Genomic DNA, 13560 nt, shown 5'->3' with positions numbered 1-13560 from the left:
CGCACACAACTTTTCCCCCTCTGTTCATATTGAATTGGAATATTCCAATTCACTTTTCCTCAAAACATAACATGTCGTGGATTCCTGTAAGTGGGCTTGTTTTTCTCCCCGCATCTAAATCTGCGTCACGTGTGACACGCCAGATGAAGCGGCAAGCGGGCCTTTGTTTCCCACCGGACACATTTAGCAACCGAACCGCAGCAGGCCGAGCTCTCGTGTCCGCAAGGAACGAGAGAAGAAAGCAAGCATTTTTCACGTGTCTATTCCAACCAAATAGTTGTCAACGTCGCCCTATGCTCCTACATTACGACTCCAACACAAGCTTGGACTTTCCTTCAAGCTGGCGAGTAACAGCATGACGACGCAATTTGCTCAGAGGTTCGTCGACAAGTGTTTAGATTTGATTTCACAACAACATGTCCAAATACTCCGTTAAAAGTTCGACAAGTCATCCTTGTTAATGTTGTTGTTTGTGACGTACGAGTAGAATGCAATTTGTATTCAACGTTGCCCTCGTTGTTATGTTCAGCGATTACCGCGTGGGCGAGGTGTCGGGAAGTTTGCGGCGGCAGAAGAATGGCGCGGCTTCCGGCAAGCTTTCGGCTCTCTTCGGCAGCGCCGTACCGGCGGCGAGCGTCCTCTTTCGGGCCGCTCCGCAGGTGAGTCCTGCTCTCTCGAACCGTGTGCCTTCCGGTTTGCCCTTTTCTCAAAAAGTCCGAGCATTTGTTTAATCGAGCCCCATTGAATGCGAGGCAATAAAGGCTTGTGTTGCATTCGTAGAAGGTGGCAAGACGGACCATTTGAATATGCAACCTTGTAAACTGGGACGTTCCAGTTGTAAAGTCGGGGGGTTGTCACCGACGGACGTCGCATTTCTCATTACATTCCCATCCTGAATGATGGCATTTTTGGACCTCAACTTTTGTCCCATCAGCTTCCACGTCTCAGCGAACAGTCGGAGTATCCCGAGGTCAAGGTCAAAGGTGGCAAAAAGTCCAACGGGGAGAAAACCCCCACGATGAAAACGGAAGCCGAGCGAAAGCTGGAGAGCAGGTCAAACGCACGCAAAAGCGCTCTTCATCTGTCTTTATGCCTTTGGCTAGTGGGCTAAGCGCTAGCCAAGCATAGCATAGGGGGGAATTTGACCACACAAAACGCTACTTTTGATGAAGCAATCCATCAAGTCATTGTTTCGACATAAATGAATGTCAAAGTATGATTTTACTTGGGCCCGAGCACTAAGGCTTATTTGAGGCCCGTATTTGCCAGAATAGAATGTACTTTTTCTTTTCTTTTTTAATGGGGCAGGTGCACAGATGTGCAAGGGGAAAAGAATTGCCTCGATGAAAATTAAACGTGTGTCGGATTTGAAACGGCCACTAATGGTTCGCAGGGAGCAAAGCCTGCGCGGCGCCGACGAGGCCGAGCGGTCGCCGGCCGCTCGCAAGAAGCGCAGCGCCGGCGAGGCGGGGCTGGCGAAGGGAGCGGAGCACCGGCCGCCCAAGCGGCGGCGGCAGAAAAAGCTAGACGAGGATGGCAAAAACCAGAGGACGGTCTTTGTGGGGAATCTGCCCGTCGGCTGCACCAAGAAGGTTGGTGCAACCGTAGCCTTTGACCCCGTCCGGTCGTGTGTTTCTGGGTCTGTGCGCGGGCGCCCTCACGTGCTCTTTCTCAAGGTTTCTCATTTTTCCCCTGGTAGGGGTTTTTTGAGTTTTTCCTTGCCCTTTTGGGAGCTTAAGATCGGGATGCTTTGAGAAGAATTGTCAATTGTTTGTCTACGTGAAGCCCTTTGAGACTGCTTGTGATTTAGGGCTATACAAGTCAACTTGACTTGACTTGGCGACGCGTGTTGTCGCTCCCCAGACGCTGCTGCACATGTTCCAGGCCGACGGCGCCGTCGAGTCCATCCGCTTCCGCTCCATGGTAACCAAAGCGTGCATTTTCATTTCAACACAAACAAGTCAAACGCTGCTCGGAAGTCACAACGCGGTGTGCATTTCGGGTCGCCGCAGGTGCGAGAGGACCCAGCCGTGTCGCGCAGAGTCGCCGCCATCAAGTGAGTGGGCGCACGCGCTAGGTGACACGACGCGTACGCGCGCACACGCACGCACACACACAGCCTTGTTGTGTGCGTCAGGCAGCAAGCTCACCCATCTGCACGGAGCCTCAACGCCTACGTGGTCTTCAAGGAGCCTCGAGGGGTCACCAAAGCGCTACAAAGGTCACCTGCCGCAGTCACCCACCGCTGCCTCCCTTCCCCCTGACTCCTCCCCTTGAGCCATCTTGTCCCCCGCAGGAACGGCGCAGAGTTTGAGAAAGATTTCATCATCCGCGTGGACCGCGTGAGCTCCGAGTCAGTCCAAAGCGTGAGTTGCCCCAAACATCCCGTTGCCGTGTGTGCCAACCTGCACGCGGCGTTAGCGTGGCTATGTGTGCGCGCTCCAACAAGACAGTGGATGTGATCCGGTGGCTCTCTGCGTCCTCAGCACGACCACAAGCGCTCGGTGTTCGTGGGGAACCTCAACTTCGGTGAGTCCCCCGGCCGGCCTAACCCGCCGCTGCCACGGTAACGCGTCCTCGCAATTCCATCAGAGCTGAACGAGTCGGCGTTGCGTCGCCACTTTGAAGTATGCGGCGCCGTGGAGGCCGTCCGATTGGTGCGCGACCGCAACACGGGCCTGGGCAAAGGATTTGGTTACGTTCTGTTTGAGGTACGCTCACTCACGCTGGGCCAATGCGGGACGGCCGCGTGACCTCTAACCCCTGCCGCCTCCTCAACCGTCAGAGCGGCGACTCGGTACAGCTGGCGCTGACGCTGGAAGGCAGCAAGCTGCAGGGCCGGACCATCAGGGTGAAAAGGTCTGTGGAGAAGGAGGCGGAGAGCGCCCCCCGGAGGACGACGGCGGGAGCCCGGGGCCAAGGTGGGCGCCGCCCGGCCCATTTCCACGGTGAGATGGTCAGCCCCGATGCCCCGAAACGAGCAAAAAGGCGGCGGCCGAGAAGGCCGTGAAAAAAAGTTTTGGGTTGCCAAGAAAACCACCCCAGTTGAAGTGGATGAAGAAATGTTGCTTGGCTGCCATCATGAGACACTTTTGTATCATTTCAAATGCAGTTTTGAAACCTTTAATGATTTTCAATGAAATACAAATGTGATTGGAGCGTTCGCCTCACCTCTCTGGCTAAACGTTGGAGTCAACTTCCATATTGGTAAACATGACAATACGTGACAGCGGAGGCGCGGCGTCCGGGCAAGCCGCCCTTGGTGAGCGGCCCCTACTGGACTGGAGACAAATTGCAGCCTCACGTCACGCATTTGAAAGGCAAAAATAAGGCCGGGTCGGTCGGTCGGGCAAGGCACAGATTGAAAAGGACGTTTGCAGTAGCACACCGCCACCAAACGGAAAGCGCTGCAACTTGATCAGAAGCTCCCAGGCCACGCTTGACTCCAGTAGAGGTGCCCGGTAACACACCCTGCTCAAAGCAGTTTGGGGTGGGCCGGGTTGGGCCTGACGGAGGAAAAGGCTCCGATGTGCGTGACCAGGTTGGGTTCCACGCTGTGCGCCCGCTCTTCGGGCGTGTCGCGGAAGACCTGGTAGAGAACCGTGTCCTTGGCGTTGCCCTGGAAGCAGAAGGCCCGGTCCAGGTAGTCGGCCACCCTTAGCGAGGCGTTGCCCGGGTACAACATGGCGGGCGTGCAGCACTCGGTGGCGGGCGACACGGCGTACAGCTGCGGGGACAGCCGGCGCAGCTCCAGCAGGTAGTGGCGACCCAGCAGCTCGGCGCCCGCCATCACGTACACGGCCAGGAGCGCCAGGTGGCCGGCCGACATGCGCAGGGACCAGCGGCACGGGTTCCACGCGCTCAGGAGCTGTAGCAGCAGGGTGGCGCCCAGCAGGCCCAGACCCAACCACTCCAGGATGCGGTAAGGTTCCGGGTTCCAGTAGCGCTGCAGCCGCTCGGGGTGGAAGAGCTTGATGTAGAGCGAGCGTGCGGCAAAACGCCGCCTCAGGAGATCCTTCACCACGCCGAAGAAGTCCGGATGAGGCAGGGCGTCGTCCTCCAGGACCAACATGTTCTGGGGCAGCGCCAGCTGGAAGGCGCGGCGCAGGCAGAACACGTAGTCCCGCTTCTCGCGCTCAAAGGTGTTGGCGGGCCGGCCGAGGCGGTGGCCGGCCGGCCGGCGGATCACGCGGAAGTGGCGCTCCAGCAGTACGGCGTCCTCGTTGGCGTCCGGCCCGCTCTCCACGTCGCACAGCACCACCTGCCGCGGGACATTCGTTGGCCTTAGACCGCACGTTTGACATGGCTTTTTTTCATCCTCCGCATTTGTGCTGACAGACAAAACTCAAGTTCCAGGAATGGCTGTCTTTGGAAGGAGAAGACTACAACGGAAAGCACCACGCGTGGCAAGCGCCAGCGGCGACCCAAACGGCGCATTCGTGCGGCAACGCACCTGGGCGCAGGGCCGCTCCCCGCAGCCGCCCAGGAGACCACTCAGCTGCCGCGTCACCTGCAGAAGGTAGTGGTAAGGGAGAGCCTCGCGCCGCCGCCGGGTCGTCACCACGGTAACCAGCAGCTCGGGATGCCCGATGGTGGCGGCGGTGGTGGTGGCGGCGGGCGCCTTTTGCCAGAACAGCAGAGCGTCCTGACCGCGCCGCAGACTCTGGCGCAAGGCGTCCCGGCTCATGACGTCCAGGTAGGCCGAGCGCACAAAGTAGTAGGAGTGCGGCAGGCGATGGCAGATGGCCGGAAGCGCCACGCAGAACGTCAGCGCAAACACCATCAGCGCCTGCGTGGCGGCACCGACGCTGCAGCAGCGCACGCTGCAGCAGCGCACGCGACAGCGCGGCGGCATCAACCAGCGCGCTCCTCCAAAAAAGTCAAACTGAAGAAAGAACCGTCTCCGCCTGGGACATCTGAAAAACAAGGCGACAAAATGGAGGACATCAGCACCGACGTGCATTTTCGGAACGGAGCGTCGTCACCGGGCAATCAACTACGTACAAAATGTACAAATAATAAGTTCACACAAAAATAATCATAACTTGAACCATGGTTAGAACTGCAACAGCTCCGCCCAGCGGCGAAAGACACAACTGCGTGCCGACGCTATCAAAACAATATTCCGCTTGACTAAAAAAGCCGTGGTTTCCGTTCACTGCGAGTACTGGCATATCGTCTGTCTACATGTGTTGCTCCAGCATTTGAGTTCAGGCGGGTCAGAAACCACGTGGGCGGGCACTGCCCATGCCCATTGTTAGCAAGTTAATGGTATTCGGCATCATGCTAGTGGGCTCGTTTGCTTGTTTTTCATTGACTAATATGGTGACTTTCAATCTTGTCGCCATCGTGTAAAGGCCAAAAGCGTCTGGAAAAACTCGTTTGGTAAAACTCATCTGATCTGTCAGAAGCCACGCCCCTTCAGGACAGCACACATTTGCGGCATTGACCTCTTGTCTGACTTAACGCGCAATGATGACAACATTTCAATCATCAATGGGATCCGCAAGAGAAGACATGGCAGGGCAGGGCAGCGCAGCGCAGCGAGGCAAGCGCGTTGCCTCCCTTCGAAGACAAGTGTTTTGGCACAACATTTGTGCAAAAGCATGTTGCCAATTGAGCATGAGGAACTTGAGCAAAGTTATCAATGATAAATCACGTTACAATCGGCAAACATGAAACGCACCATATTCAAAATTGTCGCGTCAAAACGTGCTTTACAACGTTGTGAGGAGAAAACGCGAACCGTTCTTTCTTTTTTTCTCCTATTATGGCCATCGGTCGGCGGCTGCAAAAGTATTGCAGCGGAGCGAAATGAGCAAGTGGTGGGAGAGACGGGCGACGTTCGGAACACTAGCTGCCTTTGCCTTGCACTTACCCGAATCGAGCGAGCGAGCGTGCGGCGGCCGACGTCACTGCAATTTGTTGGTCCTTCCTCACGCCGCTTCGGCTCGCGGCCTCGCCGTCACCTTCCGCCTTATGACGTCATTGTCACCGCTGTCTGTTCGGCTCACCGACTCGGACGTGACTGCGCTGCCGATGGCGCTCACTCACCGTCGCGAGGCGTGAAGCATTTGGCGGCCATTTTACCTTGCCGCTCGCTCAGCACGCCAAACTGAATAAGATCGATTTCCCCGCCAGCGTTTTCGCGTCATTTTCTGCCTCCGTTGAAAATGGAAGCGCGTGTGGCGTACCGTTGTGCCAAAAAAGCCTGGGAGAAATGCTACGTTCACCTTTGATCGGTAACAATTCCATTTTATTGTTGATTTTCTAAGGTATGAGTTCGAATGAGCGCTAGTCTTAGATTCGCCTGCATCCTCCCCAACTCTTCTACTCTGAATGGTCGATGCAAACAGACAAAGTTGGTTTTGTGAGAGGCTCTCGTGACTCCATACTGGGATCCCGAAACCAAACTTGCACTGAGGACTCGATGAACAGAGGCAACGTAATATGGCTGCCCTCCGGCTTCAGCCGCGTGGGGCCTACCGATAGTCCAGTCCCCTTTCAGGTCGTGGTTAAGCCGAGTTCGCCGACAAAAGGAGGAAAGGTGAGCTGAAGAAGGACAAGCCGGAAATGGCAAGCGACAAGTTGCGCGCGCAGCAGGGCCAGGCCAGGTCGTTTCGGGCGTCGTGACCACAGCTGACCACCAAGCGGCGCCACGCGACAACTTTTGCCACGACCCGTGAAAAGGGGCTTGCCATGACATCACTCATCCAAAGGGGCTCACACAGTCTAAAAAATATAAACACGAATACGCTAGATATAGTTTTCCCCGAAAAACGCGAATAATTTGACAATCGTTATAATTGTTGCGTAAACAGACAATGCCACCCAAACGACAACAACCCACACAAAACCCTACAGTTCCATATTTTAATATTTGAAAAAAAAAAAAAAAAAAGATGCAATTTGCAATTTGCTCTTATTTTGGTGAGCCGTGGAAAAATTCCGGAGCGCTGCTGCTGCTGCATTCATGGACGCTGCAGAAAAGCCGAAGAGAAAATCTCAATGAAACCCAAAATCTCCTGACTGAACAAAGTCATTTTAATCGCCCTACCCACCTCGTATCGCATTCTATGAAATCAACAGAGCCCCCTCGTTGGACCACGTCATTTATTTGTGTGTACATTTTACTGGTGAGGATAAAAATATTTCATGCACTGATTTTCTTTGACTGGTAGAAATTTGCTTCCCTAAAAAGTTCCAACAACTTCCCAAAAAGCACGTTTGAGTGTTGATTAAGGCAAGAAAACGGCGGTTTCGCTTATTGTGACTTGCCAACAACATCCACAGGGTTTATTTATGTATGCCATCATCAAAAAGAGGAACAACAATTAATGATGGCAGAGATGAAGCGCGCGGCGCGGCGCGGCGCGGGTAATTGAATGGCCACGGCCAGCCGGTCCAGGTGACGTCATGGATGCGGAAGCTCAGCTTTCCCACGGCGCACGAACGCCACGCAACGCGACGCGTCCTGCACAAGAAAAGATAAGACCAGAGATGAACAAGTTGCCGGTGTGCACGCCCGCCACGCGTCTCGCGCACGCGCCACGCTGATTGACCGCCGCCACAAACTCGAGCGAGCGACTCGACTTTCCCCACGAGAGAGAGCAGAGCTGGCGCAAGAAGAACACGAAAAACAAGGCGGAGGAGGAGAAGAAGCAGAAAAGAAGACGGACATGACGAGCACGAGCAGGCCAGACGCGCGTGCGTGTGCGGAACAAGACGCCAAAAGCCAAGAGGTAAGTTGGAGTGCACGCGCCCGCGTGACCCTTTTCACATGACGACCGTAAAACTTTGGAGCAATACTACGAAAACGACGTCACGTGACCGCCGGGCACGCGCACGTTACGACGGATCGGTCACGTGGAACAATGACCCCGAAATCAGCTCGTCATGAACGCTCGTCTTGATTGCCTTCCGATGTCGCCGATTTGTAGCAAGAAAACTACAAAGGAAAAAATACTTGATTGCAAATATCAGTTAAAAGGTGAAGCCACCCACAAATAGCCAAAATCCACCAGTGGCCGTTTGGAAAAGGACAAAAAACAAACAAACAATTCTGATTAGCACATAATCAACGGTCATGAAAATTCAGTGTGAGTGAACTAAGCAGCCCCCCCCCCCCCCCCCCCCAAAAGTGACACTCATAATTGTCAACAAAAAAGGTTCTGGGGAAAGCAAAGATTTTAAAAGCTTTTACTGCAAGGTTCTCAAGTAAGTTCTGACAGAAGAAGCCGGCTGACCCGGGTCAGCCTTTTCTTGTGAACGTCACTCGATGCTACTTTTGAACGTTTGTGTGTGTTTGGGAGGATTTGGAGCTGGCATCGGCGTACGTTTCGGACGCCCAGTACAACAGGAACGTCTTCTTTGACACGTCTCCGCGGGCCGTCCGGTGAGGGGCCAGCCGTCGCCGCCCGCCCACCAGACGCTGCGGGTGACTGACGCGTGGCTTTTCTCGCCAAGCGCAGGTTGTACCTGCTCTACAACCGCCGACTGGCTCAGGTGCTGCTCTACTTCTTCATCCTGCTGGACTTGAGCTTGGCCCTGTGGGAGGAGCCTGCCGTGGTGCACCTGCCGCCTTGGGTGAGCCTCGGCGTTCTGGCGGGGCAGACTATGAAAGCGGCGGCGCGCTTTGCCGCCAGCGAGTCGGGCTCACAGAGGGCTACCGTTTGCTTGCAGGCCACCATGCTGGTGGAGCTGCTGTGCCTGCACGTCTTCGCCCTGCGCCTGGTGCACTACGCCAAGGTCATCCCGCGAGACAAGTTCTGGAAGGACCCCAAAAACATTTGCATGATTGCCATCTTGGCGGTAGGAGGAGCTTAGTGACGTCACAGGGTTGGGTGGCCGGGCGTTGCCGGGCGTTGCCGGGCGTTGCCGGGCGTTGCCGGGCGTTGCCGGGCGTTGCCGGGCGTTGCCGGGCGTTGCCGGGCGTGTCGCAATCACATTTTCACTTTGCCCTGGAAGTTGCCAAAAAGACATTTGCAAGGCCGTCCTGAAAGGTTGGAGCAGGGATTTGACATCCTTAGCGCTCTCCCCAATGTTCTTGCAACATTCTTCTACAAGGTGCTGAAAGCTCTTGAACAAGTTTCCAGAAGGTTCTGGAAATTCCTTCAAAGGAGTTCATGAAAGTTGTGATTCACAAAAGATTCTCCAAAGCTGGATCTGGAAAGTTGCCTGCATGACCTGCAACCTTTCAGTTGCTTGCTCTGAGGAGCTTGGGAAAGATCACAGAAAGTTTTCACTCTTGATGAAGTTCTGACACTCTCCTGGCCATCGGTGGCCACTTCCTGCTTCTTTGCGGTGGACTCTCGTTCACTTCCTGCCTGAGCGCAAATGCGCTGAGACGGCATGGCCAAGATTTCTGCTGAGTCGGCATTGCGCTCAAAGTCTCGGGTGTCTAAATGCAGGATTGGAGGACGCTCCTGCAAATGTCAAGAGCGGGCAAAAAGCATCCCGTTCAAATGCACTCCACAAATTGAAAGCCCTGGCTCACAGGCGTGTGTGTGTGTGTGTGTGTGTGTGTGTGCGTGCGTGCGTCTCAGCTGACGCTCGTCGACATGATCGTCTATGGCGCTCTGCACGCCGCCGGCTGTTACGCCCTCCGCTGGTCGCGAGTGCTGCGACCGCTCCTGTTGGTCAACGTGACGGAGGGGCGGCAGGTAGGTGGCGCTCCAAAGCACGTCTGACGGCACTGGGCCATGTCCACGCTCACTGTGCGTGCGTGCGTGCGTAGCTGCGCAGGGCCATCCGAAGCATCCGCAACGCCTTACCTCAGATCTTGACCGTCTTCCTGCTCTTCATCTTCAGCATCCTCATCTTCTCGCTGATGGCACTCAAACTGTTCAGCAAGCGGTGAGTGTTTGACTTCCCGCCGTCCGCTCCTATTCATGTGTTTTTTTGCCGACTAACGCTGCCGGTGCAACGCAGCGGCCTGAAGACGTCGGAGGGCGCAGCGTACTTCTCCAACTATGCAGACGCCGTGTTTGATCTCTACGTGCTGGTGACCACGGCCAACAGCCCCGACGTCATGTGAGCCGCTCGGCCCGGCCCGGCCCGCTGCCGCCGCAACTGCCGCTGACGTGCCTTTGCGCTCAGGATGCCGGCGTACGACGCCAGCTCGGCCTTCGCCCTCTTCTTCATCGTCTACATCCTGGTCAACACCTTCATCTTCATGTCCGTCTTCCTCGCCGTGGTCTTCAACAACTACAAGAAGTACTTGAAGGTGAGCCGCTGCAAACATGCCAAGACAGAAAGAAAGAAAGAGCGCGTGGCTGATTGACCCCCCCCTTCCTCCGCCTGGCAGGAGGAGGTGCGGCTGCTGGTGCGGGCTAAGCGGCACAAGATGGCGCGGGCCTTCACCGTGCTGCAAGAACGCCCCGAGGACGGTGGCGCGGGCGAGCCGCGGGTCAGCCGCGCCAGCTGGAGCCGCCTGGTCCGATCGGTCCAGCCCGATATGGGCCGCGCCCACACCGAACTGCTGTGGAGCGTCTCGGACGACCGAAACCGCGGCGCCGTCGGTATGTCACGCCACGCGCGTGCGTGCGCGCCGAGTCGCTCACGATGGAGGTGACGTTGTCGCTGGGCGCGTCTCCTCTCAGACAAGACGGCCTTCGTCCAGCTGGCCGACCTGCTCAACATCCAAGTGATGACCCTCAAGTCCAGGCCGCACCCGCTGGGCCGCCTGTGCCCCGCCTTCTACCGCTCGGCGCCCAGCCGCCTCCTCTGCCGATTGGTCCGCCACAGGTGAGGGGGGCGTGGCTATGTGTGTGGGCGGGCCGCTGACACGGCGGCTGTGTGTGCGTGCGTGCGTCCGCAGGGCCTTTGCGGTGGCGTACGACGTGATCATCATGATCAACGCGGTGTTCATCGGCCTGGACGAGGACAAGCCCAGCGTGGCCTACTCGGAGTGGGCCTTCCTGGTGCTCTACCTGCTGGAAATTCTCCTCAAACTCTACGTCACCGAGCCCAGGAGCTTCTTCGCCGCGCACTGCTTCTGGAACTGGTCAGCGCCTGCCTGCCTGCGTGGCTGCCTGCGTGGCTGCCTGCGTGGCTGCCTGCGTGGCTGCCTGCGTGGCTGCCTGCCTGCGTGGCTGCCTGCCTGCGTGGCTGCCTACCTGCGCCTTCTACAACTTCTGCTTACTTGCAAGTTCTTTGAAGGTCCTCGTACAGTTTACTGTCTTACTTTGTGTTTGCAGGTTCGACACCATCATCGTGGTGTGTGCGCTGGTTGCCACCGTCATCAACAGCGCCCTCCAGAAATGTGAGCTCACTTCCTATTTTCTGCTGCTGATGAAGCTCCTGAAAGTTCTTACAAAGTTCCGGTCGCAAGGTCACCGAGGGTCTTTGAATGTCCTGAAAGTTTTGTGCGATTGCTCAGCAAAGTGTGGGGGAGCGTCCTGCTCCTCCTGCATGTTGTCCTGGAAGTTCTTTCTTCCAAGCGCTCCAGAGCATTTTTCAAAGGTCCACAAAGTAAGTTTTTAGAAAGTGATGGATGTTCACATAGTCTTTCGAAGTTGCTCAAAGTACTTGATGCTTGTGTTTTTTTCTTTGCTTTTAAGTCCTGTGCAAGTTCTTCCAAGGACTTGGAAGTTCACAAAGGGTCCTGAGAGTGTTTAACACATTTGTAGAAGGTGGTGAAAGTTCTCAAGGACTTCGATCAGTTGAGAAGCTCCTGAAAGGAAGTGTATGGAAGTTTGTCGAAGAACAAAGTCCTTACAGCAGTTGTGGTGCTTTTCAGCGGGTGGCTACACCAGCCGCCAGATCCTGGACATCGTTTTCATCCTGCGAGTGCTGCGACTCATTCGAGTGGTAGACCGCATCAAGAGGTACCGTTATGATGTCGACAAAGTCACGTGCAAACGCATCATGGGAAGTGGGCCACAGATTAGCGTGGCTATTTGCACTGTCGCCCCGCCCGGCTAGCTTCATTTGAAAACATAGCATAGAAGTGCTAATGATTAGCATTGCCAGTCAGTCACGTTGTCGCCCCTGCTAGCTTAACGCTAACACGTGATGGGAAATTAACGATTGCGTTTCCCCTGCTAGCTTAATCCCGACATTGGAATGAAAAATGCTATATTCTGGCTAACGGCTAGTGAGTAGCTTGGCGAGTCGCGGTGTTGTCCGTCTCAGCTCAATGCCAACGTGTAACTGGGAGCGCCGCGGCTGGGCTAACCACGTGCCTTTTACCGTCAGGTTCCGCACCATCATGAACACCCTGATCCGCATCGGACCGGCCATCCTTACCTTCGGCCAGCTCATCCTGGTAAGGAGGCGTCGGCAGCTCTGGTCTGGGACGTCGGGCACGGCGGCGGGTGCGGTCGACAGCTGCTGAAAGCCCCTGCCTGCCTGCCTCCCTCCCGGGCCAGGTGGTGTACTACGTGTTTGCTGTGGTGGGCATGGAGCTGTTCAAGGGCAAGGTGAAGTTCGAGGAGGAGGACGGCGGCCCGGCCGCGGCTGACTGCGGGAACCCGCTGCTGCGGGGCAGCGCCTTTGCCAGGCTGGGCTACTGCAAGAACAACTTCAACAACGTGCTCAACGCCTTTGTGCTGCTCGTCCAGCTCACTGTGGTCAACCAGTGGCACGATATCCTTGCCAGCCTGGCCGGCCTAAGCCGGCCGCCCCGTCTTTGCGCCGGGCCGTCTTTGCGCCGGCTTTGCGCCGGCTTTGCGCCGGCTTTGCGCCGGCTTTGCGCTCCTTAACGTGCGCTCACTCCTGAGCAGCGGCTTTTCAGCCGTCACCCACAAGTCGGCCCGGATCTACTTTGTGCTCTTTCACATCACCGTTGTCATCATCATCATCAAGTGAGCTGCCCGAGCTCCCGCCTGCCGGCCCGCTGGCCGGTCCTGACGCAGCGCTCTCCTTCTCGTTGCCGTCAGCATCTTTGTGGCGTTTGTGCTGGAGGCCTTCTTCCTGGAGTACACGCTGGACAAGAGCAACCTGCACAGCGAGCTGGAGAAGAAGATTGAGGAGCTCCAGTTGGGCGTGGCGCAGTGAGGCCACCGCCTGCCGCTCTCGTGGACTTCCTGGCTACCTGCTCTTCACTTAACATGCGTGTGTTTGTGTGTGCGCCAGGGAGGCGCTGGAGGACAACCTGGTCAACGCCATGGAGACAAGTGACCAGGAGCAGCCGGCCGACCCATCGGAGAGCGTCGAACCCAAACTCATGTTCAAAATTGCCTCCAAAAGTAGGCTGCCGCCACCGCCGGCATACGGCGCCACATCAGGAAGTAAGGCTGTGTGTTGTGTGTGCGTGCGTGTCAGGGTATCGAACGGTGGATGCGTTGCTGCAACGCCTGTTTGAGGCCGACTTGGAGCAGGAGGATGGCGACGACGCTCACGATGCCAACGGAAACTTTGCCAACCCGTCTTTCGGCTCCGCTTGAAACGTCTTTGGCAATAAAGTTTGATTTTTTTGCACGCGCTCGTCCAAGCCCGTCACTCAAACCGTCCATGAACCGGTCGCCAAGCAACAAGAAGGGGCCGCTCAGCGCAGGTGGAAGGCCACAACAATGACCCAGCGCCTACACCAAGGTCAACGGCCGGCGGGGGGGCCAC

At 56.4% G+C, this 13560-nt stretch overlaps 3 protein-coding genes across 4 annotated transcripts; 2 read left to right on the top strand and 1 right to left on the bottom strand.

Annotated features, from left to right (window-relative positions):
- The first annotated feature begins 163 nt into the window (after window positions 1-163).
- Window positions 164-3158, top strand: rbm34 (RNA binding motif protein 34). Its single transcript, XM_037248586.1, has 11 exons — window positions 164-378; window positions 530-659; window positions 935-1053; window positions 1394-1592; window positions 1864-1923; window positions 2013-2056; window positions 2138-2221; window positions 2297-2366; window positions 2487-2529; window positions 2593-2711; window positions 2786-3158. Exons 1-11 carry the CDS (start codon window positions 356-358, stop codon window positions 3008-3010), a joined length of 1116 nt encoding a protein of 371 aa, XP_037104481.1. The 5' UTR covers window positions 164-355; the 3' UTR covers window positions 3011-3158.
- Window positions 3108-6576, bottom strand: pgap4 (post-GPI attachment to proteins GalNAc transferase 4). The gene is made up of 3 exons (XM_037248546.1): window positions 5879-6576; window positions 4454-4916; window positions 3108-4261 (listed from the first exon to the last, which is right to left on the bottom strand). The coding sequence occupies exons 2-3, from the start codon at window positions 4853-4855 to the stop codon at window positions 3476-3478; spliced, it is 1188 nt and encodes a 395-aa protein (XP_037104441.1). The 5' UTR covers window positions 4856-4916; window positions 5879-6576; the 3' UTR covers window positions 3108-3475.
- Window positions 6577-7417: 841 nt separating this feature from the next.
- Window positions 7418-13422, top strand: tpcn3 (two pore segment channel 3). 2 transcript variants are annotated; one of them, XM_037246670.1, is made up of 19 exons: window positions 7418-7742; window positions 8310-8395; window positions 8472-8586; window positions 8683-8811; window positions 9546-9662; window positions 9737-9855; window positions 9931-10032; window positions 10099-10225; window positions 10307-10520; window positions 10602-10746; window positions 10820-11005; window positions 11199-11263; window positions 11741-11828; window positions 12199-12268; window positions 12372-12588; window positions 12716-12806; window positions 12882-12995; window positions 13078-13190; window positions 13267-13422. In XM_037246670.1, the coding sequence occupies exons 1-19, from the start codon at window positions 7680-7682 to the stop codon at window positions 13386-13388; spliced, it is 2283 nt and encodes a 760-aa protein (XP_037102565.1). In that variant the 5' UTR covers window positions 7418-7679; the 3' UTR covers window positions 13389-13422. The 2 variants fall into 2 exon arrangements, with proteins under 2 accessions (XP_037102565.1, XP_037102575.1); XM_037246680.1 differs by having other exon boundaries at window positions 7419-7742; window positions 8313-8395.
- Window positions 13423-13560: the final 138 nt, after the last annotated feature.

The sequence above is a fragment of the Syngnathus acus genome, chromosome 1 (assembly GCF_901709675.1).
Source record: "Syngnathus acus chromosome 1, fSynAcu1.2, whole genome shotgun sequence".
NCBI classification, from domain to species: Eukaryota; Metazoa; Chordata; class Actinopteri; order Syngnathiformes; family Syngnathidae; genus Syngnathus; species Syngnathus acus.
The sequence above is the reverse complement of the archived record's forward strand: the minus strand, read 5'-3'. Positions and strand labels throughout refer to the sequence as shown.

Coding starts and splice junctions, on each gene's coding strand:
- tpcn3 (XM_037246670.1), top strand. CDS start 7,680: ATGACGAGCACGAGCAGGCCAGACGCGCGTGCGTGTGCGGAACAAGAC. Junction 9,663..9,736: donor ACGTGACGGAGGGGCGGCAG/GTAGGTGGCGCT, acceptor GTGCGTGCGTAG/CTGCGCAGGGCCATCCGAAG. Junction 13,191..13,266: donor GTTCAAAATTGCCTCCAAAA/GTAGGCTGCCGC, acceptor CGTGCGTGTCAG/GGTATCGAACGGTGGATGCG.
- rbm34 (XM_037248586.1), top strand. CDS start 356: ATGACGACGCAATTTGCTCAGAG. Junction 379..529: donor ACGACGCAATTTGCTCAGAG/GTTCGTCGACAA, acceptor TGTTATGTTCAG/CGATTACCGCGTGGGCGAGG. Junction 1,054..1,393: donor GAGCGAAAGCTGGAGAGCAG/GTCAAACGCACG, acceptor AATGGTTCGCAG/GGAGCAAAGCCTGCGCGGCG.
- pgap4 (XM_037248546.1), bottom strand. CDS start 4,855: ATGCCGCCGCGCTGTCGCGTGCGCTGCTGCAGCGTGCGCTGCTGCAGC. Junction 4,262..4,453: donor GGGAGCGGCCCTGCGCCCAG/GTGCGTTGCCGC, acceptor GTCCCGCGGCAG/GTGGTGCTGTGCGACGTGGA.